This window comes from Corvus cornix, chromosome 1, assembly GCF_000738735.6.
Source record: "Corvus cornix cornix isolate S_Up_H32 chromosome 1, ASM73873v5, whole genome shotgun sequence".
Taxonomy (NCBI): Eukaryota; Metazoa; Chordata; class Aves; order Passeriformes; family Corvidae; genus Corvus; species Corvus cornix.
Window position 1 is genome coordinate 61,096,087 of NC_046332.1, and position 23,177 is coordinate 61,119,263.

The following is a 23,177-nucleotide window of genomic DNA, read 5'->3' on the forward strand; positions in this document are numbered from 1 at the left end:
TAATAATTTAGCATAAACACTATAATTGCTGTATTTACCTTCATTTTATAAGCTGGAAAAACAGTTAAAAATTACATGAATTTAGAAGGCAGTAACATCAGTTTGAGTGTGGGAGGAAAAGAGAAATGGTACTAAATTCATTTAAAAATGAAATAACCAAGGTTGTTCTGGAACTATGTATTGGCAAGTCTGTGCTTATGAAAATACAACCCAGAATCTGACAGCAAGAGAATGCCTTAATCGTATGCTTTTATGCCCAATCAAGAGGGCTTTTTGGTCATTTTTATGTCATCAGGCTACTGCTAGTAATACTTAATTACTCAATAGCCTTTCTATCGTCTTTCTCTGCATCCTAATTCTAATCTTCCCCTTTTTTTGTGCCTGTAAGAGTGAGTAAGAGAATAGTTTGTGTGGATGAACTTGTTTTTCAAGTTTTTCAGTGCTGACATCTAATTAGAGACATCAGAGATGGTGATGTTTGGAGTGCTGTGTGTCATCAAACTGCAGACTTCTATCATATGGTTAATTAAGTGGTAGTGGGATCTTAACTTGGGATTACTGATGGTATTGGTAGACTGCAATGAATTGCTGTGTTCCTGCCAGGGATTGAGCAAAATCACCTTAAAAGATCCAGCCAACTAAAATCTCTAAATATCAATTGCAAAATTGCATTCAGATTCTTAGAAGTGGTTTTTACAATACTTAGAACTTGTAATTGGGACTCTTCTGGGGGAGGGGAAGAAATCAATATTGGTAACAGACTCATTTTCCTACATTTAACTATGTGATAGTTTCTTACAGATCTGGTTTGGTGTTGGAGGCATTACTGATTCTCAACGGCTTCCCAATTCATTAGTTGATCAAAATACGTGCTAAGTTGCTGTACAGTAAATCACCATTCATTGGTTGTGTTGTGTACACTGAGAGCTGGTCTTAGTTAATTCTTGTCTGGCTTTTTGTAAGAAGCTGAGGACTCTAATCTGTCATATAATCAGCCTGGTTAGACAGAGGCCACACAGGTATCAGCTGTTTGCTGTATGTCTTATAGAGATTAGTGAGCTGGAGCACTAGAAAAGAATTGTAACATTTGAAAGCATATGCATTGAACCTATGCTGAAGCAGCAGTGCAAACAACAACACGTCATGCTCTCAGAAGGATGGAAAGCTTACCACATGGAGTGTTAAATGTATTCTGAACTGGGATTTGGTATCTTTGTCTCTCTTTACCAGTATTAGCAACAGACTTTATATTTCTCTTGTAATTAAATGTAGAATGTATATGTTAATTAAGTTATTTGCCAAAGGATTGCCAAATGAATTTATAGAAGCTAAATAGCTTTTGATCTAAGGTATGAAAAAGCATACAAACAGAACACTGTCCTGGAGGGCTGACAACACATCTATGAAATTGTGCCATAATTCCAGTTGATTGTAAACCTGTGGAAATAAAAATAAATGTACATATATAAAGCCAGCATGGAAGTAAGAATAAAGTGTGTTAACTAAGGGCAGCATAACTTCAGGATTTTAAGAACTAAGCCTATGTTTTTGCATATTAAAATGTAATATATGAATATGTAATATGTTCAAGGTAGAGTTGCAGATTGCATTGAGTTCTTGAAATAACAGGAAGTTTGATTCTAAGAAATCTCTGAAAGCTGTCCTAATTAAAGCTTGTGCTCCAAGAAGGACTCAAGATTAGGTCAGCTGTAGCTTTGCTTAGCTACATCTTGGAAGAAGTCCATGGATGGAGGTTCTGCAGCTAGTCAGGAGAATCTGTGCTGCACAGTGTGACACATGGTGGAAGTCTGTGTTAAAAATTAAGCAACTTGAAATTTTATAACAGAAAGTTACATACAGCAATGCTGTTACTTAGTAATTATTTGATTTGCTTTGTTTTATAATGTTGTGTCTTGTATTATTTTCAAAACAGATCCTAGTATTCTTTGTGATTTGGACTGCTACTGAGCCATGACTTACTGTCCAGAATGACTACATCTTTTTCATTAATGATAACTAAATTAGAGCTCAGGACCGTGCACATTGTATGAGGGTTTTTTTCTTTTCATTGTGCAGTGCTTTGTGTTTATTAATGTTGAAATTCAGCTGACACCTTATCCTATGGTCACAGAGAGCAGTAAGCTATAGATTTTGGTGTCATCTAGAACTGTATAATCATCACCAGTTACCACCTTGGTATCCAGTCCTTTGCCTTAAAATTTGTGGTGTTCTGTGCAAACCAGTGGAATGTATCCAGTGTTAACTAATCCTCTAGAAGAGAGACCATTGTGTTCATACCCTTCCCTTCCCATGTTTTAGTATGTGAGAAAGGATTCTTCTTTCTTCTTGTGCCTTAATTCATTTCCTTTAAGAACCTTTGGTGAAGGGTCTTGCCAAAGCTATTTCAACAAGTCTTTCCAGCCCTCCTCCTTGCATCCTTCTGCTCTCCACTCATTTCTTCATCTTTCAGAGCATTCTCTTCATCTTTCAGAGAAGTCTAATAGCTTTGGGTGGGACATCTTGGGTGGGATGTGTGGCAGAAAAACTGTCTTCCCTCTAAAGCTCACAAGGTTCTCATGAGGCTACAAATTCTAGTCTTTGTTATAGCTTATATGAGTTTACTCATAAGGGTCTATGTAACTCCTAGGATTTCATGTGATCTTCATGTCTGATGTTTTATTGTTTTCCATTCTTCTGCTAGAGGTGTTTATTTAAAACATGTCAGCAGTTCTAGATTTTGGCTCCTGTAGAGCTGTTGGATGGATACTTGCTGATCCCAGTGGGGTTTGCTTTCACTGCTGTATATATTCTAAGGCCTTTTATATTGTGATACCAGTTTGAGAAACTTTCTTAGATATGTATTTGAGCAAGAACTTTAGTTTGGAAAACTTCAAAATCTCTATAGAGATTTAGAAACAACTAAAAACAAAACCAACCAAAACCCCAAAGAAAACCAACTTGCATAGTATAACTTTTTTTTATCAATCTTTTTGCCACTCAGTCATTTGTCATCCTTGTCACCTGTCAGGATTCTTCTATCTGCTTTGAAGTGTCTTTATTATTAACTTTTATCAAATTAATCCTCCAGAATATCTTGTTCAGTCTTTCTTTTGACTTCTTTTTTTGTTTGGTTGATATAATTAATCTCCCTTTTTCCTTTGAAAAATGTCCTTTAATATTTTGGTTTTAAATATAAAATTCACTACCTCTTTACTGTTTTGTCTAAGCCATCAGTAACGATCAGCCTTTGAATAAAGTTCTCTGGGAAGTCACAAAACCTGAAACCATGTTTATTTCATCATGAAATAATAATTCCTTACAGTTTAAATATAATTTTCTATTATTCTTAAAGTTTCTGATTTGTCCTGGGCTCTTAACGGTTTTCTTGAGCTTGGTTAACCAACTCATTCTCTCAAAGATTCTGTATGTAACTGTATAGTGAAGCAAGAGCTATTATATACCTTTTTAATCTCCACCATAAAAAGAGTGTGTAGCCACTGAAGCAGAATAGCATTCTCAGTTTGACTCGGGCACTCCTCGTCTTACATTCATGCTGGTGAAAGAAGTAACTCCTGTGCCTGCGTTTCGATGTGATTGATGATTATGGCTGCATTATGGAACTTGGTTGGTTACTTCCAGCGGAGAAAGTTATGCTCTGTGTCTGCTGTGTTAATGCAGGGCTCACAAGTGGAAATAAAGTCATGAGTGAGGTGGGCAAAAGTTCCTTCCAGACTGATGCTAAGCAGCTGGTGATTTTATCTTTTAACTGGGGGAAATTCTGTTTGCTTTCATCCTTTCAATCTCCTTCATTCCCCACTTCCTAATAAGAGCTTTGGATTGTGCCATCTTTATTATGAAAAATTTATACTTTGTCAGATACATTTTGAATGTAAATTACCTGTTAGAGTATTTATCAGTAGTTTTTGCAATTGTTTTAAGGTGGAAAATGTAATGGCTCTTTACTTACGTAAGCCTTTGAGAGTAGCTACCTTTGCATATACTCATAGTGCTGCTAGTGCAATTTAAAACTATATCACAAATAAGACCTAAAATTGCAGCAGTACAGTTTTTAAAAACCTACCACATGCAGATTTGAGATCTTAATTTGTAGCTTTTTTCCTGACCATCAGTAATTTCTCACCTTGTTTAGAGATGCCAATGAAGAGATGAACATTACAGCGCTCAGAGAAGTTCATCTAATTTGAGCTTTTTGTAAGTAAATTCATCGTCTGTGCAGTCCTTTCAGAGAGTGCCCTGATTAGCAGTTTCCTGTCAGCTCAAGACAGGCTTTTCCACGTGCATTTCTCCCTTGCCCAGTTGTCTGCTTGTAGAAGAACTGTAAGTGTCCTGAAACCAGCTTCTTGTAGACCTGTGTGGTGAGAGATTCTCCAGTTTCCAAGATTTCTGACTCTGGTTCAGGGCTTTGCAAGTGATTATTTAGTATTCTTCTGTTGGAAACGGAAATGATAAAGGAAGTCTGATTCTAGTTTTTAGTTTTGTTTACATAGCTTACATAAAGCATTTGGTGAATGAAGTATATTGCATTTGGGAAAGAGCAAGTGGAGAATGTAAGGTTTTTGATGGTAGTGTTATTAGAGATGTGTAATGTAGTTGTAAAGTAAACAAGCTTTATGTTTTGTTCAAGAAGCAAGGTTGTGGTGTTTTTTGTTTTTTTTTTTTTGTTTTTTTTTTTTTTTTTTTTTTTTTTTTTTTTTTTTGTTGTTGTTGTTGTTGTTGTTGTGAAATACTTGCTAAAGATGTGCTGCCGGTCTCATACTCTAAGTATTCCCAGCAGTAGGAATTTTACAGAAGAAAATAGACTTAAAAAGAGCACACTTCACACGATGTATCACACTATGGGAGGTGTGACTGTAAAGAACTCACTAATTCAGCTGTTAAAATGTCTTAAAATTCATGTTCTGTGTGCAAGAACTTGATGAAGAGTATGCTGAAAACTTGCTTCTGATACTTCATGTTTGGAACAGAGTAATTTCAGAGAGGCTGGAGGGGGAAAATCCCCAAAATAATACACGTTCCAGTAATTAAAAAGAGAAGAGTGGTATGTGGATCTAGGGAGCTGTGAGAATGGCTGACTGTCAGGCTAACCTAATAATAAACTTACAGTTCTCTTTGCATGTCAAACATATTAAAGCTTAATTCTAAAACATCACTGTTTACTCAAGCTTTTGTATGACAATAGTCATTGTCTTTTGGAAATGGATAAGAGGCTGACATGGTAAAGGTGACTAAAAAAATCATAATAGAAATACAACTTTGAAGCCGTTGAGGGATTGCTGGGGTGCCCTCTGCCTCTGACACCAAGCAGAAACCTCCTTAGCACCAAATCCTGTCTCAGGACCTCCTGACCCAGGGATAAGGCAGCTCTCCTCTCCATTGTTACTCTAGGAGAGAGGGAAAATGCTCCTTGTTAGGGAGAGCAGTTCCATCTGGGACCTTTGCTTCTCTAGTGTTGGTAGGAAGTGGCAAGGAAGTGGCTCCCCATCAAGATGGAGTAGGCTGGGCGAGGAACAGGAGGTTCCTGAAGGAGCAGCACATTGGGTGCTCATGTTAGGCCTCACTGTCAGCTGCTGGACTAATGTTGCTTATGCAGTGAAATAATATTTGTAGTGTTTGATATTGCATATGTTTAGAACTCTAGTGCTCCTAAATTATTGGTCTTTATCCCATTTCTTTTGAAAGTTTCAGGTAGAAGTAACCCAGGAAGAAGCTAATGCATTGTTTAAACACTGAACTTCTGGATTTTGTTTTCATTTTGGTTTTTCTCCTTTTCCTTGGCACTGAATGTTTGCTGTGCTTTCCGTAGGTTAGGATTTTACTGTCAAAGTAGATTTTAGCACTAATTAACTTGGATTTGCTTTCTCACACTAAAAAAAAAAAGGTGGGGGCAGTAATGATAGTTATTCTGATTTTATTATGTAATGTAAAAAAATCTCTCAACCTTTTTTGTTTGTTCTAAAAATACAATGACCTTCTTAGTTCATGTTTTCATTAAAAGTCAAGTGTCACAGACATCTGAGAGAGGTTTAAGCCTTAAGTTTTGTTAGCTAAACATCTGAGAACATGAGCTTGCGAATGGATTTTTTATGAGTTCCTTTCTGGGCTTTCAGCTTGGCTTGGGTTGGAGACTGCACTTAAGGAAGTGGTGTATTCCCAGGAGTGAAAAGTTAGGTAGCTGGGATGCAAGTTTAACTGCCTGGGGAATCAAGATGATGTAGTGGCTGTGCACCAGCTTTAGAAATGTCAGTAATATTTTAAAGAGAGACTTAAATACCTTGGTGTCTCTTCATCTAAGTGCTTACTGAGTTGTAACCAAAATTCTGTATTTCTCAGTGTACTTTCTGGATGGCTCAAATAGGCTTTTGCTAGCATAAATCCACTTTAAACTTAGTGGGTTTTTAATAGTGATACAATACAGTCCATTCTGTATTTTAACATTTTGAGTTAGCATCTTTAAGGTGTGAAATAGGGAAACAGTTTAGATTGAGTTCCTGTAAGGCAATTATAAAACTAGTTTGACTGTACTAGGAAGAATGTCTGTGGATGGTTCACTGTCAAAATCTGAGGCTACATGAAAACATCTAGGTCATGCTTGATTTGATGCTATCATTAAAAACCTGGCTGAAGTGCTAAGCTCAAACATGAGATAAAGCTCCTTAAAACTGCAAAGCTGTGAGTGCTCAGGTCAGAGTTCAAAGTGTTGTTAACAAATTGAAAAAGTGATAGGAAAACAAAAATACAGTTTATAGCAATAATCATTGATGTATGTGCAAAATACAGAGGAAGATACACCAAATGTCCAAGACAAGAACAAGACGTAGGAAGTAAATCTTTAAATGCAGTTGCAAAAAGAAAAGACATTTCTTGGTGTGAGAATACTCATAGTAAAATTGCCAAGAATGCCACTTGAATTTAGGTTTGTCATTTCTTGCAGATGTTTGCCTTGTGGATAAAGGCAATATTAATTTTGTCCTAATTTTGCCCATTTAGTTCTTTAAACTTAAAGCTCAGAAGTTGAATGGAAAAACAGTGTCAGTCGCTTCCCAGTAATGGTTACACAGGTTAAAGGATGTGGAAAAACTTCCTTGAAAATTTGATTTTCATGTTTGGATAATAATGTCTTAAAATGTGGTTTGGTTTTTCTTTTTTAAACAGCTCTTGTGGATAGCCCGTCAGTGAATTTTCTAACATTGTATGTAATTCCTTTATACAACTGAAATTCAGCAAAACATTTTGAAGCCCTATTAAGAGAACTCCCAAGTTTTTAAAATAGCTGCTACAGAGCTACAGTTTTTCTATTATGGAACAACACTGTCACCCAGTGGTGGTCTTGTACTACTGCGGTCTTTTAAGATGTTCTTTGCTTAGTTGGTTCAAGTGTTCTCTCTCTTCTATTGAGGTGCTACCAAGTAAGAAAAATTTGAAAGCTTTCTGCTATTTTTTTTCCTTTGAAAACATTGCCTTTTTATGGCACGATTGTATAAATCTGCTTCTTTAGCAAAGAAATGTAAGGAACATTCCAATTTTTGCATAAACACAGTGAAAATAGCTACATAAAATTTACTATAAAATTCAAACATTGATTTGTGTGGCTGGCATTGAATTAGAAGTGGTGCAGTTTGTGTTTGCTGCTAATATCACAGTGATTCTGGGAAGAGTTGGGAATCTGGAATGCGTAGATTTTATAGAACATATTTATTAATATAAGTTTTCCTTATTTTTTCCTTAAAGAAAGCTTCTACTTAATAAGATGTTAATTCTAGAGATGGTAGAAGAAAATTACAGAGGATTTATGGAAAAATTATGAGACAGAAAAAGTGTGGAAGATTAAAGATTTTGTTTGTGCATGAACTGTTAATTACAAAGAGAGAAAAAATGCTTTTCAAGAAAACTGCTCATGAAAAATAAATATTATTAGGAGAGTTGTTTACCTGGTGGATTTAATTAGAGAATAAGGCTCTCATTTAAAACATTTTTGTGTGTGTGTGTGTGTGTGTGTATACGCGTGCATGTATGTCTGCAGATGAAGTGTTTGATCCCGCAGTATAGAGCAGACAAAAATGCATCTTGCTTTGATACTGCCAATTTCTTCAGTGTTTCAGACGTAGGTAATAGAGTAGCAGCACAGAAATCTGTCTGTTCAGGCCACATCAGGTGTAATTTGTTCTTTATGAAGTAAAGCAGAACATAAAGCGGGATAAGTAGAGGCACAGGCAAGATTGGTGCTATGGTTATATCCCATAGCAGTGGGAAGCACTGAAAAGGAGAATGTGCACACCTATAATGTGCAAAAGTGGGTTATTAAATTGATGTTATACTTGATATGAAGGAGCAGTGGGAAACCAGCTCTGCCTGTCACTGATGTAATATGTTTTTCTGTGTATTACAAAGGAAGAATTGCTGAAATCTTTTTTTCATAAAAGCTTGTTGAGAACATTTTGACAGAAAAATTGCAGAATTGGATTTGTATGTGAGTTGTTCATGTAGAAAATGCTGATTCATTACTAATGGTTTTGTTTTAATGTTTCATTTGAAGGTGTATTTGAAGGAATGCAGGTACTTTACAGGAGATGTTTTTCTGACAAAAGCTGTTGCTAAGAGGATTGTACTGCTTCATGTCTCAGATGAATGGAGCTGGAGTGGGGGAAGGAATAGGTGAGATATCCCTCAGGTTTCGGCAAGCGTAATGCAAAAGAATTGCAGTAGAAACATTTATTTTCCATTCTCTTCTCATCTCCTTTCTCTTGAGAATGCTTCACAAATAACCATCTCAACCATTTGTAGAAGATTTATGCCCATTTGGTTGTAAACTGTGATTTTATTTCTTTTTTTCTTCTAATTTGTGTTAATGTTCCAATGCCACAGAATCCCTGTGTGACTCCTGCAGCACTACTAACTAAAATTCCCTTGAAATCAATGCAGTTGTTTTCATGACTTCAACATGTAACTTTTAAGTTTGTTTTAAAACAGTTGTAAGACAGAAGTCTAGTGAATACTTTATTTCTTGGAAACTAAAGGTGCTTTCAGTATATGTTAGTCTGGTTACCAGTCCTCATAGAGGAGGGTTATGTTGTGGGGTTGTGTGTGTTGTTGGGGGCTTTTTTGGTTTTGGGAAGTAGTTTGTATCATTGCTGTCATTGTAAGATGTCAGTGGTCAGCCACTGGCTTGCTTTGGACTTCTTGAAGAGCTTTGTGGAGCTTGGCTGCTGCTCACTCTACTTGTCACCCATTTATTGTACCTTTTATTTATTTGCTGCTTCACGTTAAGCAAAAGTGCTTAATTCTGAAATGTTTGTTTATGGAAGGAAAAAAGGGAAGTTTGTTGATTTTGGCAGCAACATTTCTGTGCCAGGTTATTCCCAGCATCTCCTTGATTTATAAAGGAAAGTTGGTGGGGACGGCTTGGAATGGAGGTGTGGAGAGCAAGAATTGACAGACACTGCTTGTACAGCACTGACAGGTAAATCTTGGGAATTGGGGGACTTACACCCACTTCCAGCAGTGTGCTCTGGTTCATGGGTGGCTTGCTTCCTACCACTTGGCAATAGGAAATGTGTTGGATTAATGTATTAGGATCACACTGTAAGTCACCTTTTGTTAACTAAGGTCATGGTATTTTGCAAAATAGGCAGAACAGGTAATGCCGATGATGCGAGGCACTTGAGTGAGTATAATAGAGACACAGAGCTGCAGGGCTGTTCTCTTTGACTCCAGAGGAGATTTTTACTGTTTTTGGTTTTGTTCGGGGTCAGATTTCTTTTTCCCTTCCTTGATCTAATACAGAGAACAAATAATTAAATGGCCTTATGCTGCAAAGGTCCTACCTTCAGCATATTGCATGCCCTCACTAAGAACAGATAGAAAAGGGGACCTTGTTTCCTTCAGAGTCTGCAAAAAGCTCAGACTTAATAATCCTTATGTTATTGGGGGAAGGATTATGCCATCTGAAGAGGTAGCTTTGTCTATTGTAACTCCCTTTTCATACTTGAGTGAGGTAGATGTATGTTTTGCTGTATAAATACATTTATTTAAAAATAAATTTAATAAAAATACTTATTTTTATTTTCTTAAATAATTAGTGGGCCTGTAGCAGGAAATACTCAATGCTAAAACTTAGATAGTTCTTATATGAGACCGTACAAACAGGAGAAGATAAAATAATTTATTTAAAATAAGTTTCTTAAGTTTGCTAAGAAAATCTAAACATGTTTGGAGTACTCATTGGTATGTGAAGTAGTCTGGATAGTAATGTTATTAGGGCAAAGTGGAAAAGACTTGATACCTGAAGCTTGAAACACTGTTTTCAAGCTTCTGTTAAAGCAGGAGAAATCTGTGCTTTGGGTAATTCTGGTGCACAATGTTTCCTGGTTGCAATTTGCTTCCTGGCTAATTTCTGACAATTTCTTACTAAATCTATAGTTTTGCATCCTTTTACACAGAAACAACACTTGACACACTACTGGAAAGCTCTTTTTTTCTCTGTTGAAGTTCTTCAGCAAAATTCTGCTGACAGAATTGTTGATTTGCTCTTTTTTTCTTGAAAGTAATTTTGATCTTGATCTTTTGCATTTAACTAATTTATACTTTCATGTAATAAGCATCTATAAAAATCAAACCAACCACCCCCAAACTATAAAATATCGCCCGACATTGATATTCACAGATGTTGCTTTTTTGAAAACTTTTATAATAACCAAGTCAAACAGTTTTTTGCTAAAAAGCTTTGACGTTTGCTTAAATCAACCTACCAGATGCCCCCAGTGGTATTTCATGATTGGTGTCTCTGGGAGGTTGTCAGAGATTTCGGTCAGATGGGCAATGTTTTTGCTAAGTGCTGTTGCTTAAATAATCACAAGTCAAAAATTAGTGGTCTTCTCCAGTGAGTTTCTCTTTATCCTTCTTTCTTAAAAGCTCTTCTAAATAATGAGACAAACTAAACTGAGAATTCATGTAGAAATTTATATCTGGAAAGTTACAAACTGAAAATTTAACTAAACCAGAGTGCTATTTTGACAGCTGTGATTCAGTCTTCATGTTGAGGTGAGAAAGTAAAACATGACTCAGCAGTGATTTTTGTAATAGCAGAATTGATCTTGTCCTATATAGAGAAAGTTTAATTGTAGGCCAGATTCTTGTTCACTCATTCTTTAAAAATAGTTTTTTCTTGCTGGAAAATGGTAGTAGCTTATGTTGAAGTGCTTGGTAACTCTTAAGTAACTCTGTAAGAGAACTGCAGTCCCTCTAGCTTCAGTAGAATGAAGAACGACTTCATTTGCATTTGGAGCAGAAGAGGAAGAATCCTTCCATGACTTAGCCAACAGTCTAAAACTCAGTTTATGGATTTTGTACTCCCCCCAGCCCCTGCTGTTCAACTTATGTTCAGTTTTATGCTGAAGATGGCAGAAGGTAAACTTGTAAAGTTTATGATACTGCTCTTTCTAGGAAGTCTGTTGGTGTAATTAAGCCACAGTTGAAGCCTCGAGAGCAGGATAGTCTGTTGGATGTATCTGTTTCCCCTGGCACGGAGTGGGAATGCTGTTCTGCTTTACCTTCTGACTCCAGCTAATGAGATCTGCTAATGCACAGGAGTTGCATAAATCTTCACATATCATAGTACTGAAGCTCAGAGTTGCTCAGCTGGGAAATCTTGTATTCCCATGCAAGCCAACACGTCTTGCTACCTTATTCTTCTCAAGCATCTGTCTTTTATTAAAAAAATAGGATTGTTTCTTCTTATGCTTTTATATAAATATATATATATATGCATTTTTTTGCTGTCTGAATTGATTCATTATTAGTTTTTTTTCTTTTTGGTGATGGTGGGCTAGTGACTCAGGATTTGCTAGATCCCAGTGTCTGATGTGAACAGATACATCCCACAGCTGAGACCAGTAATTAGTATGGGAACACTAGCAGGACTGGAGAGGGCAATGTTAAAGTTACCAGGGCTGGAATCAAAAAGGTCTGTCAAGTGTACTTCCCTTCAAGTATTTTGCCTTGTTTATATGTTACACTGTGCATGTTATTTTCTTTAAAAAGAAGTATTTCTTGAAGCACCCAGGAATATTTATTTTTAGTATTTCTTAGGGTGTATTAATCTTTCTTTGTTAAATCATTCGTTTACTATTTGGGAAATGGTGATTTCTGGGTGAGTAGTTACTTAAATGTTGAGGAAGTACTGTGTTTCAGACTGGGCATCTGTCAATTGTTTAATGGTTGCTGTGATGTATTTGAATAAAATGAAGAACTGTGCAGAAGAAGGCAGGTTGCCAGCTACATAAAATTGAAAACTGGGACTGCAAATGGGTTAGACTAGGCAAAACGAACAATAAATGTCACAATTTCTGACCACTCAAGTTAAAATTATCCTTTTTTAAAGTGTTTTTTGAAGGTTAGAATAGGTCACCCCTTTAAAATGGATTCAGGTAATCAATTCAAAACTTACTTAGTGTTCAGATGAACAAATTTATTGTATACTTACAGAATTTTTCCAGAAAGATAGTGATCCTGCACTGCCACTATCAGTGTCACTTTTTCCAAGTGTGATTGTGGAGGAGAATTTTTATTCTTATTTAATACTTTTCACCATATTTGACTATTCCTACACTGTAATGCGCTTTCATTTTTACTGGTTTCTTTGTAGCCCAGGCAACCAAAATACATTTTAGAGGATGTCAGTGTTGTGTGCCCCAGCCCTTGAGGGATTAACTGTACAGCCTTGCTCTTTACAAATAGATGTGGTTGTGTTCTGAGCAGGATGGGAGTTGGTTGTTTTGTTTTGCTTTTTCCTTGCACATGCACAAGTGAAAATATGCTTCTTCCATCAAGTAAAGGTCAAAGGGTTGTTTTTGAAGCCAGGTTCCTATAATTTGAGGGGTGGGCATGAGGAGCACAGTGTTACCCTGTTTATGATGGCTCTGATTACTTTGTAAGTGTAACTTTTTTTCTTGTTTGCATTTTTAAAAATTTTCTTCTGTTTAGAAATTATGAAAGAAGAAATATTTTTCTTAACCCCATCCCAGTGTAAGGAAACTGATTACATTAAGTAATTTTTCAAGTATTTTTGCATCTATGCTTCAACAAAAGATAGGAACTAAAGACAATCTCATACACAGAAAAAAAGTTTGTCTCATTGATCCATCATGTGATATTCTAATTCTTTTTTTCTTTAACAGGTATCTTTCAGATGAAGGAATTGAAGCTTGCTTAAGTTCATCTGAAAAAGTTAATACAAATGATATTATCCTAGTTGCCCTTAATGTAAGTTATGGTAGTGAAATCATTTTTTCTGACAAATCATGCTAAAAATGGTAGATCTAATGGCTCAAGTATAGGTTTGTGTGTCTAAGTGTACCATTGTCTGTGTGATTTATGTAAAGGACAAAGTACTTACCTCTCTCCATGCCTGTGTGAACTCTGAGTTTTGTTTGGAAAGAACACCTATTCCAAACTGCAAAACCCCTAGCAGAAGAAATGAACAGATTTAGCAGAGGAAAGTATTTTTTTGTTTATGAAATGTAAAACTAAAGTCAAACTACAAGCAGTAATACAACCAGAAGTTCTGTGTAATGATACAAGTATGAAATTTTAGTGCAAAATAAGTTTGTTGGGATGAATAAAACATCCTTACTTTGACTTCTGGACATGATACTCCTTAAAGCACATTCAGACTACATATCCAGTGTTGTCTACATATTTATGTAACTAAAACCAGGTTTTTTTCTTTACTGTAGAAATCTGGATTAGTAGTCATAATTCTGGCAAAAAATGAACAAGGAATATACAAGATAGAGCAACATCTTCGAAGCAATAAACCATAATATTTTTGAGGATATGAGAAAAGTGTGCATGTGAATCCCTGTTTTTTAGAATTCTAGTATATATTGTTGGTAAACATTAGCAAGTCTACTGCCTTTCTTAATTTGTGTATTTGTTATTTTATTTTAACATATTCTATCAAATCCATACTCAGATGTTTTAAAGCTTGTCTGTACTTTATAAAGTTTATATTAAACTTTGTCCTTTGTAATAACTATATGTTGTTTCAAGACGGAACAGAATGTAGTTGAATGCTTAAGATAAAAGTGTTCTTCCTTGATGAAATTAGAAATAATAAAATAATGAAATTATGTGAGAGTTGTTGGGGATTATTTTGTTCACCCTCAAGATTCAACCACTAGATGGTTTTAGATGATACGCTGAAAAAGAGTGTCCCCTCTGCTCCTTTCACTTATTCTTTAAAGCTTATGTTCAATCATTCGTGCATGCAGGCAGCAGTTCATGTAAGGAATAGGAAAAGAATTAAAGCAAAATTATAATGTAAAGATGCAAAGAATGTAATAGAAAACATGCAAAGGGTAAGCATTTGATTTCTGGACCAGAGCAGCATGCCCATATATTTGAGAACACATTGCTACTTTATACAGACCCAAATAAAATACTTGTGAGTTGCTGGGTATTACCCTGCATGTGCTGGAACAAGTAGTGACATGATCATTTGTGCCTGTGTTGTTATTTCAGGTTTGTTTGATAGATAATAAAAATAAACCAGAAATGTTGCACAAGAACTCCAAAGCCAGATTTAATTACTTATCACTTTTTATCATTAAGTCAGTTGTTTTTGTGCCCAGGTTAATTTGTCTGTTGAGAAAGTAGAGAGTTGCAGTGTGTCTTTAATGGCAGGATAACAGTGAATTTATATTCCACTTCTTACAAATTCTTCTTGACTACTATAGGTGTGTTTCAGGCAGTAGAAATCAAGAAGTCAGCTGACCTTTTTTACCTTTTTGGAGTGTGTGTGAATTGCTTAAATAAGTGTGAAATAGACATAAATGTATCTTGAGTCCTTCAAATGTTTTTATTTTGTCTAAGAACTTAAAAAGAATTTGTAAAAGTTGTGTCCCCTTCCTACTGCTCTGACTACAAAGCTGGAGACTTCACCAAGGGCAAGTCCTGTCTGAGCAACCCAGTGGTCTTCTGTGATGAGGTGACTGCGTAAGTGGACAAGGGAAGGGCTACAGATGTCATTTAGCTGGACTTCTGTAAAGCCTTTGACACAGTCCCTGAGAACATCCTTCTTTCTAAACTGGAGAAAGATGGATTTTAATGAATGGTTAGAGGCATAAGAAAGTAGTTGGACAGTCCCATCCAGAGGGTAGTGGTCAATGGCTCAGAGTCCCAATGGACATCAGTGATGAGTGGTGTCCCCTCAGGGATTTGTATTGGGATCAGTGTCACTAAATGTCTTCATTAATGACACAGATGAAGGGACAAGGTACAAACTCAGCAAATTTGCAGATGACAGCAAGCTGAGTAGTGAACTTGACACACCTGAAGGACAGGATGCTGTCTAGACTGACCTGGGCAAGCTCAAGAAATGGATGCATGGGAATCTCCCATGGGAATCTTTAACAAGGCCAAGTGCAAAGTGCTGCACCTGGGCTGGGGCAATCCCCAGTATCAGCACAGGCTGGGCAGATGAATGGATCAAGAGCAGCCCTGCTGAGAACAGCTTGGGGGTGCTGCTGAGTGAGGGGCTGGACCCAGCCATGTGCACTCCCAGCCCAGAGAGCCAAAGGTGTCCTGGGCTGCAGCAAAAGCAGCGTGGACAGCAGGGCAAGGGAGGGGATTCTGCTCCTCTGCTCCCCTCTGGTGAGACCCCACCTGGGGTGCTGCATCCAGCTTTGGGGATCCCTGTGCAGGAAGGACACTGACCTGTTGAAACAAGTCCAGAGGAGAGACACCAAGACGATTAGAGAGATGGAGCAGGTCTCCTGTGAGGAAAGGCTGGGAGAATTGGGATGGTTCAGCCTGGAAAAGAGAAGATTTGGGGATGACCTAATTGTGGCCTTCCAGGGCCTGAAAGAAGCTTATGAGAAAGATGGAGAGAGAGACTTTTTACAAGGACACATAGTGAAAGGACAAGGGGGAATGGCTTCAATCTAACAGTGGGTTTAGGCTAGATATTAGGAGGAAATTCTTTACTGTGAGGGTGGTGAGGCACTGGAACAGGTTGCCCAGAGAAGTCATGGATGCCCCATCCCTGGAAGTGTTTAAGGGTGGGTTGGATGGGATTCGAGCAATATGGCCTTAGTGGAAGGTGTACCCTGCCCACAGGAAGGGAGTTGGAACTAGATGTTCTTTAAGGTCCCTTTCAACCCAAACCATTCTATGATGGTTCTATGATATGGATACAGAACACACAGGAACAGTTTGTAGGAGCCTGTGTGCAATTCAGAGATACACAACTGACAGATGACAGATGAGTTTCCTCCGATGGGCTCAGATTGAAAACTGAATGTGCTTCCTTATCACTACCTGGCTAACTTGTGCAACAGAGAGAGGATTGGGCATTTATGCCCTCTATAGATACTCAGTAAATATACTAAAAACATATTCCTATGATTGCTTTTTCTATTTGTAACATACCAGTATTTCTCACTGAAAACCAGAGTAAATCAGTTGTTTACAATATTTCAGATACTAAAATACAGTCCTGGTTGGTTCTAGATCAGGATGCCAGAACAGTAGGCTATTGACATATCTTAATGGCAAGTTACTGTTCAAGTTCTTGTAGTAATTACATTTAGCACATTTTCTTTTGAAAGAGTTGTTTATGACCATAATAAGTAAGGATTTGTGCATGTAAAAAGACAGAAACTAAAAATACTTTTCTCTAAGTGCCAGTTGGAGAGCAAAGAAAGATGTTTTACCTCTATTAAACCTCATAGCTATGTTTGACAATTAAACATTACATAGTTATTTGGTTTTGTCTATTTAATAGCATTTTAATCAACACTGAAAATGTACTTAAGAATATAATTTAAAAGGCAAAAGGATTTCTTTTGTAAACTCTTGAGTTGCTGAATTTTTTATCAGACACAGAGGAGTGGATTTCTGTAATAAAGAGTTGTCATTATGGAAAAAATGCTATTCTTTTTCCTATGTTACGTTTTTTGTTTTTTTCTTTTTTTTAAGTGCATATTTTAAGTTAATATTTTCTTGTTTTCTGTAATAATTTCAGACAGATTTAAGAACGATTGGCAAGAAATTCCTCCCCAGTGACATCAATGGTGGGAAAGTGGAAAAGGTAGGCAGTATTTTTACTTCACTTTTCTGTAGTTTTGATTTCTGTGTGATGAGAGTCTTCTATGGCACATTAGTCTGGTTTTGTCATTACTTCACATACAAAATCCCCCAATGTTTGAATATATTACAGTGTAAATATGTGAACATAAGTTTCATAAAAGAGGACCTTTTGGTTTTTATTTCACAAGTTTGAAATGCTTAAAAAAAATCAGGACAATCCTAGCAACTTCATTTGCTGCTGGAAAGTCATTTAACCTGTTTGGTCTTTACATTGTATCAGAATTTCATTTTTTCTCCTGTATTATCCTGAGAGAGCAACAAAGCAGGCCAGGAATAAGTTGAAGTAGCTGTTTGCTTCTGATACATAGTAATACATGTTAATGCTGTGTTACTTGCCTACTGCCATCCATGGCTGCAGCTATGTGCTTTTATTTAATTTTCCTATGACTGTGTGTCCTACAGGTTACGTGAATACAACACGTTAGATGGTGTAACACTTTCTGTGCTAGAGTATTGTACTTGAAACTTGGATGTGCTAGATTTTAATGCATGGTGTGTGTTTAGATAAAAATGAAGTTTTGTCCCCTTCTGTATACCCTTCCTGTTTTGTTCCTTACATGTGATTCAGAGAGTGGATAAATGAAGAGATTTTATTTTAAAATTAGCACGGTTCTCACTTCAATTCTTTATCTCTTATTTCAAATACTGACAGTCTATCACTGATGTGAAATTTCTGGGGAAACATATTTCTTTACTGTTGAAATTCAGGTACTGGTAAGTTAGGGTGGGTTTGTTTTAAAAAAGCAAGATTGATTGGTGAGAGAGGCTGTTAAGAGCTGTTTGGATTTGTTTACTCTGTTGTCTAAATGGAGTGGTCAGTGCTGTAAGCACAGACTTCTGCAAGAAAAAAAGCACAAATGTTATTGCCATTTATGCAAAGAACACTTGATAGAGAGTCCATTGCAGGATTGCAGATTTTAGCTAGGCAGCAGTCTATGCATGCAGCATATTACTTAGTAAACTAACTTTATGGGAAGAGTTTTATTAACTTTATCTATATTAATAGATCTTTAGAAAATTGCTCTAAGAAAACCCAAACCAGACACTTGCAAACCATTTCCTGGAGGGTGATAGTCCTTCAGGTTTTGGAAAGAGTGATTGCACAGAAAAAAATCTGATTGAGAAGGACTCCTATTTATAATTTTTAGCTCAAGCTATTAGAGAATATGCTGAATCCTTGCTTTCTTAACTGTAATTTCCTTTTTTTGAGTAACGTAAAGCAAATCTGACTCCTTAATCAGTGCTGCTGTTTAGCTTGCAATGTCTGCAAATACATTATGTTACAGAGCTATGTCTTTACAAAAAAGAATATTTGCTTTATGGGAGAGGAACAACTTCTTAGTATAATCTCTCAGTAGAAAGTATTAATTTGTTGTTTAGAAATGTTTCAGTGAAAAATAGAAACTGTGTGCTACTATTGTTCCTCTCAGCCAAGACTAATATTAGTATTATTTACCTGTATCTTGAGAACCTATGATGTATTTCCATCTTGCATAGAAAATAACTTTATTTTGAAGTATTATTATAATAGGCAAATAGCTTCATAAAAGCTGGGAGAGTCCTAATATGAAACGTGGGTATTTGACCACTATAGATGGTTATCAACTTCAGTCATTAATACACGGAGCTATTTCACTCACTCATTAATATACATGTTTTATATGGTTTTAAAAAAATAAATATTACCAGTATTAACCACAAGATGGCCACATTTGCATAGGATTTGGAAAAACTGAATCCTCACATTTCTATCAAGATGACTATATACTATAAATATATTTTAAGTATTTTTAAAGGAATAGAAGTGCAAAGAAGACTATAAAGTTATAACATATAACTTAATAGCTGTTACATTTAAAGTGTTAGTGGTTTTCTTTTGAGAACTTAGTTTCATTACAATGGAAACATTAATTGCAGAAGAAGCATTCAGAAAGGATTTGTGTTCTCAGAGAGTTCCTTTCTGAGTACTGACAAATTGATGGTAAGCAGTTGAAAACATAAGGTACCAGCAATTTAATTCCTGTTAAAGGCTACTCATATGCGTCCCAATTTCTGTTTCATTGTTTTTTTGATTGTGGATTTTTGTTTCCTACAGCCTTTTTTATTTTTATTTTTATTTTTATTAAAATGATGATCAGATTTGCTGTTCCAGTTAAAACTGAACTGCATTTAGAAAAGCTTCTTTCAGTGAGAGTGATTTATACATCAGATCTTCTATTGCCGTCATAGTAAAGCTACTGTGCTCCTATTCTCTTATTTATTAATCTCTCTTTTCTTTATATATGCTTACCTGCTGGTTATCTGCTCTCATTTTTCTGGGCTACCTATTCTGTTTCTTCAAGGTTAAAAGCCGGTGAAATGTGCACTTTTTAATCTTTCACTGTCTTTTAGGAGCTAGAGATCAGTTGAGCAGCCACAGACAATTTTTATTTTTCAGAGAAATCAAAATGACTCAGCTGTAGCTGAAATGTTGCAAATGGTTTAGGTGGTTGTTTTGGGCTTGGGTTTTTCAGGTGGGTTTATTTTGCTTTATTTTGGTGTTTTGTGTTCATAGTGGTTTTGTTTTATTTGGGGGTATTGTTTGTTTGTTTGTTTTGTGGTTTTTTTTAGTTACTGTTTTTATTTTTTGTAACATAGATTGTGGTGTGTATAGTAGGGTATCCATTTTTATGTAATCACCAGAAAAGCGATGTCCCTTCAGTTAGTTATGTTTTGATTGGACCATTGTTTAAAGAAGCTATATTTCTAGTTGGTGTTTATAAAGCAGTTGTACTTGAAATTTCCTCTTGATCCAAACAGATAGGCTTCTAAGCTGTTTTTATCTTTCTTTAGAAGACTTGTCAGTGACACCCTGCAGTACAGCATGTGAAATCTTATCTGGACTCCGTACTATGTTCGAAGTGACAGTATCGGTGTTTTTGTTCGTTTTCCTCCCCAACTGTTTTCGTTCACTTTTATTTTATAATTGGTATCTCAGAGATGTGTGAAGCACTGCAACTCTTTCTCTGAAAAAGCCATTTTTATCAGGCTTTAGAACATACAGTACATGAGTGATAGAAGTTGAACATGATCAAATTACACTTTTCTTTGCCTGGGGGCATCTGTTGGTGTGTCTAGATATTGCCATGTGTTTGCTTAACAGTGCTCATAGTTTTGTCTTTTCTGTTTGACTTACCTAGCTGGAAGGGCCATGTGTCCTGCAAATACAGAAAATCCGCAATGTTGCTGCACCAAAGGATAACGAAGAATCTCAGGCTGCTCCCAGAATGTTACGTTTACAGATGACTGATGGACACACAAGCTGCACAGCTATAGAATACAGTAGCATGTCAAAAATAAGGTGAACAACTTTCTTTTCCAGGTTTTGCTTTGATACTTCAATGTCCTTGAAAAAATGGAGTGTCCTTAGTATTTGATAAAAAAAATTGCTTGACAAAAGAGGCTTCCTTCTTGGATTTGTATATAAAGGAGAAACTTAAATTCAGCATGCAAAGGTATATATGAATGTAATTTACAGTTCAGTTTATGCTGAAGTACATAATGGAAGAAAGTGGATTTCTGCAGCCATCTACTGAGTTGTAGTTTCACGCCACACAGCATTTTGGGGGTGTGTGTAAACTTGGGCCAAATCCCCAATTTTTAGTAGTAGTAGATCTTTTGCCTTACCTTTGTAGCAGGAATGCCACGGGCTTGACACTCCTAAGCCAATGCAACTAATACTGCTTGACCATGGGGAGGCCTTTAACTTGGATGTTTCTTCAGTTAAAAGTGAAGGGTAAGAAAGCTGATTTACTGATGAACATGGGGATGTTTTGTGTGTTTGGTTATGGATATGCTAAAAACGATCTCTGGTGTTTAGTCTGCAGAGTCATGGTGTGTTCTGCACTCCTCTAATTCAGTTAACTTTGGTTTAAAAAAAATCCTTTTTCTTCTTTCTCTGCTAGCTGCAACAGTTAGATATAGATATGTACTTAATTTTTGAATGTCACGTTTTACTGTTAAACTGTTCCTTCTGAGCAGGAGCCAGCTTGCAGTTTAGAGTGATGCTATCAGAACATTTAATGATATTTTAGTTTTAGCTTGAGCCAGCACAACTTGGAATATCATATTCCAATGCAAATATAAAGAGAGCAGTAAAGGAAGGCAAACAGACTCCTGTGTAAGTAGATTCTAGATCACAAAATATTTAAAGATGAACACCCAGTTCAAGACATAATTTGAAAGCTTTTCGATAAAAATCTCAAAAATGTTAGAGAACTCATCACTCTAGTAATGCTGTGAGCTCTTCCTTTTACATAACATTTAAAGATTTAATTTGTATTATATGTAATTGTTTAAAGTTTGATGTTGGACTATTAAACTGCAATAATATGCTGTTTCAGTACATAGTATTACTTGAAATAAATAAAAATCACAATTTTCCTTTAAATTATAGGTTTTCATGACTATGGTTTCCATTTACCCCTCTCCTCTTGCCTAATTTTAATTTTTTTTCTGTATTTCTTTCATGTGTATTTTTTGATCTCATTTTCTTTGCTTTTATCAGAACAATCCAAAAATCCATTAACTTTGCTAAGGTTAAATGCCACTGGTACTGTAATTGCCTCACTCTGCTATGAATGTTCCTCACCATGTGGTATGGGCCTGTAATTGCAATAGTAGCTTTAGCATATTTTAAAGAGATTATTGGCTCTCAGTTGTAAGGTTTGAACTGTCTTTGTCCTTCTTCACAAGAAGAAGCAGTTTCCATATTGCACTGCTGGTCATGTCTTTCGATCACATGTTGGAAATACATGCTTCTTTTATTCTTGTGCTGTTGCTTTTCCTAGGGTAGGTTCACTTGAGAAGAAGGTAAGGTGGCTCCTTGTGGGAGCTGATGACAGAAAGTATTCGTATGTTTTTAAATTACAGAGTAATAAGGGCTACGAGATACATGGTTTTCGTATTTATTCTAGTACAGTCCTAGCTCTTAGCAATGTGTAGAAAGGTTCCTTTCTAACCACTCTGTGTTTACTAAGTTCAATGTCTAAAAAAAATGAGATGATTAGTATCTGGAGATCCACTCTTAACTGTAAATATGAGGAACCTACCTCAAAGCCAGTTGTCTAAGAATATTGTCTGTTAGTCTAAACAAATCATATCCTCAGTTTGATATTGTGAAATTGAATGTTAACCAAACAGACAGATTGCCAATATTCATCTCTGTTAGAATCTAATTTGCAGTATGGAATTTTTGCATAATGAGTGGGAAGTGTTCCAGTAAAGCTATTGAAAAGTACTGTGCTTTTTGATGCTAATTTTTTATTATGTCATATGAAAATGTTGGAATTATGATATGACCAGGTTTTTATGTGTTTCTTTGTGGCAAAATGGTAATAAATGTATTTGAATTATTTGGCTTTGTTTCTACCTCTAGCCTGAACACTCCACCTGGAACAAAAATTAAGCTTTCAGGAATTGTTGAAGTGAGAAATGGATTCTTGCTGTTGGATGACAGTAACACAGCAGTTCTTGGAGGTGAAGTGGAGCATCTTATAGAAAAGTGGGAATTACAAAGGGTGAGGTAACACCACTGGAAATGCTTGTCTTACAAGTTGCATATTACGTTTAAAAACTTCAAGCTTCTGCTGTTGACTGTGAACTTCCATATGATAAGCTTTTAGAACTGTAGTGTCCCAATAGTTTTAGGGCTGCAGCCAGAGTTCTTATGTATGATGTTGCAAATGAAGAAATTACAAGTGATCTTTGCATGGGAGCTGATTCCTTTCTGTATTCTGCAGGGGTTGAAACAGAGTAGCTGCTTATGAACATGATGGTCAGTTCTGTATGAAGTACTATTTACTGTTGCTCCTGCTAAGCTGGGCTCAGTCATTTTTGTTAGAACTAGCCTTCTTTGGTGTTTGGTTGCACTTAATAGATTTCAGCAAACTGGGCCAAAATTTATTTGAATGTTACAGTTACACATTCTACTAGATTCTGTTTGGCATCCTTTTTGTGCTTTTATCGCTGAA

The 23,177-nt window shown here is 36.2% G+C and overlaps 1 protein-coding gene across 3 annotated transcripts in view; it reads left to right on the forward strand.

Moving 5' to 3' along the window:
• Positions 1-23,177, forward strand: part of TDRD3 (tudor domain containing 3) — an 88,006-nt gene that overhangs the window by 26,181 nt on the left and 38,648 nt on the right. Inside the window, exons 1-5 of one of the 3 annotated variants that reach the window (XM_010405586.3) lie at positions 8,555-8,673; positions 13,194-13,278; positions 17,042-17,107; positions 20,346-20,506; positions 22,583-22,724. In XM_010405586.3, coding sequence (XP_010403888.1) covers positions 20,433-20,506; positions 22,583-22,724 — 216 coding nt within the window. In that variant the 5' untranslated portion in view covers positions 8,555-8,673; positions 13,194-13,278; positions 17,042-17,107; positions 20,346-20,432. Of the gene's footprint in view, positions 1-8,554; positions 8,674-13,193; positions 13,279-17,041; positions 17,108-20,345; positions 20,507-22,582; positions 22,725-23,177 lie in introns of those variants that run through there. The other 2 variants (XM_039568600.1, XM_010405585.3) reach the window with 2 other exon arrangements.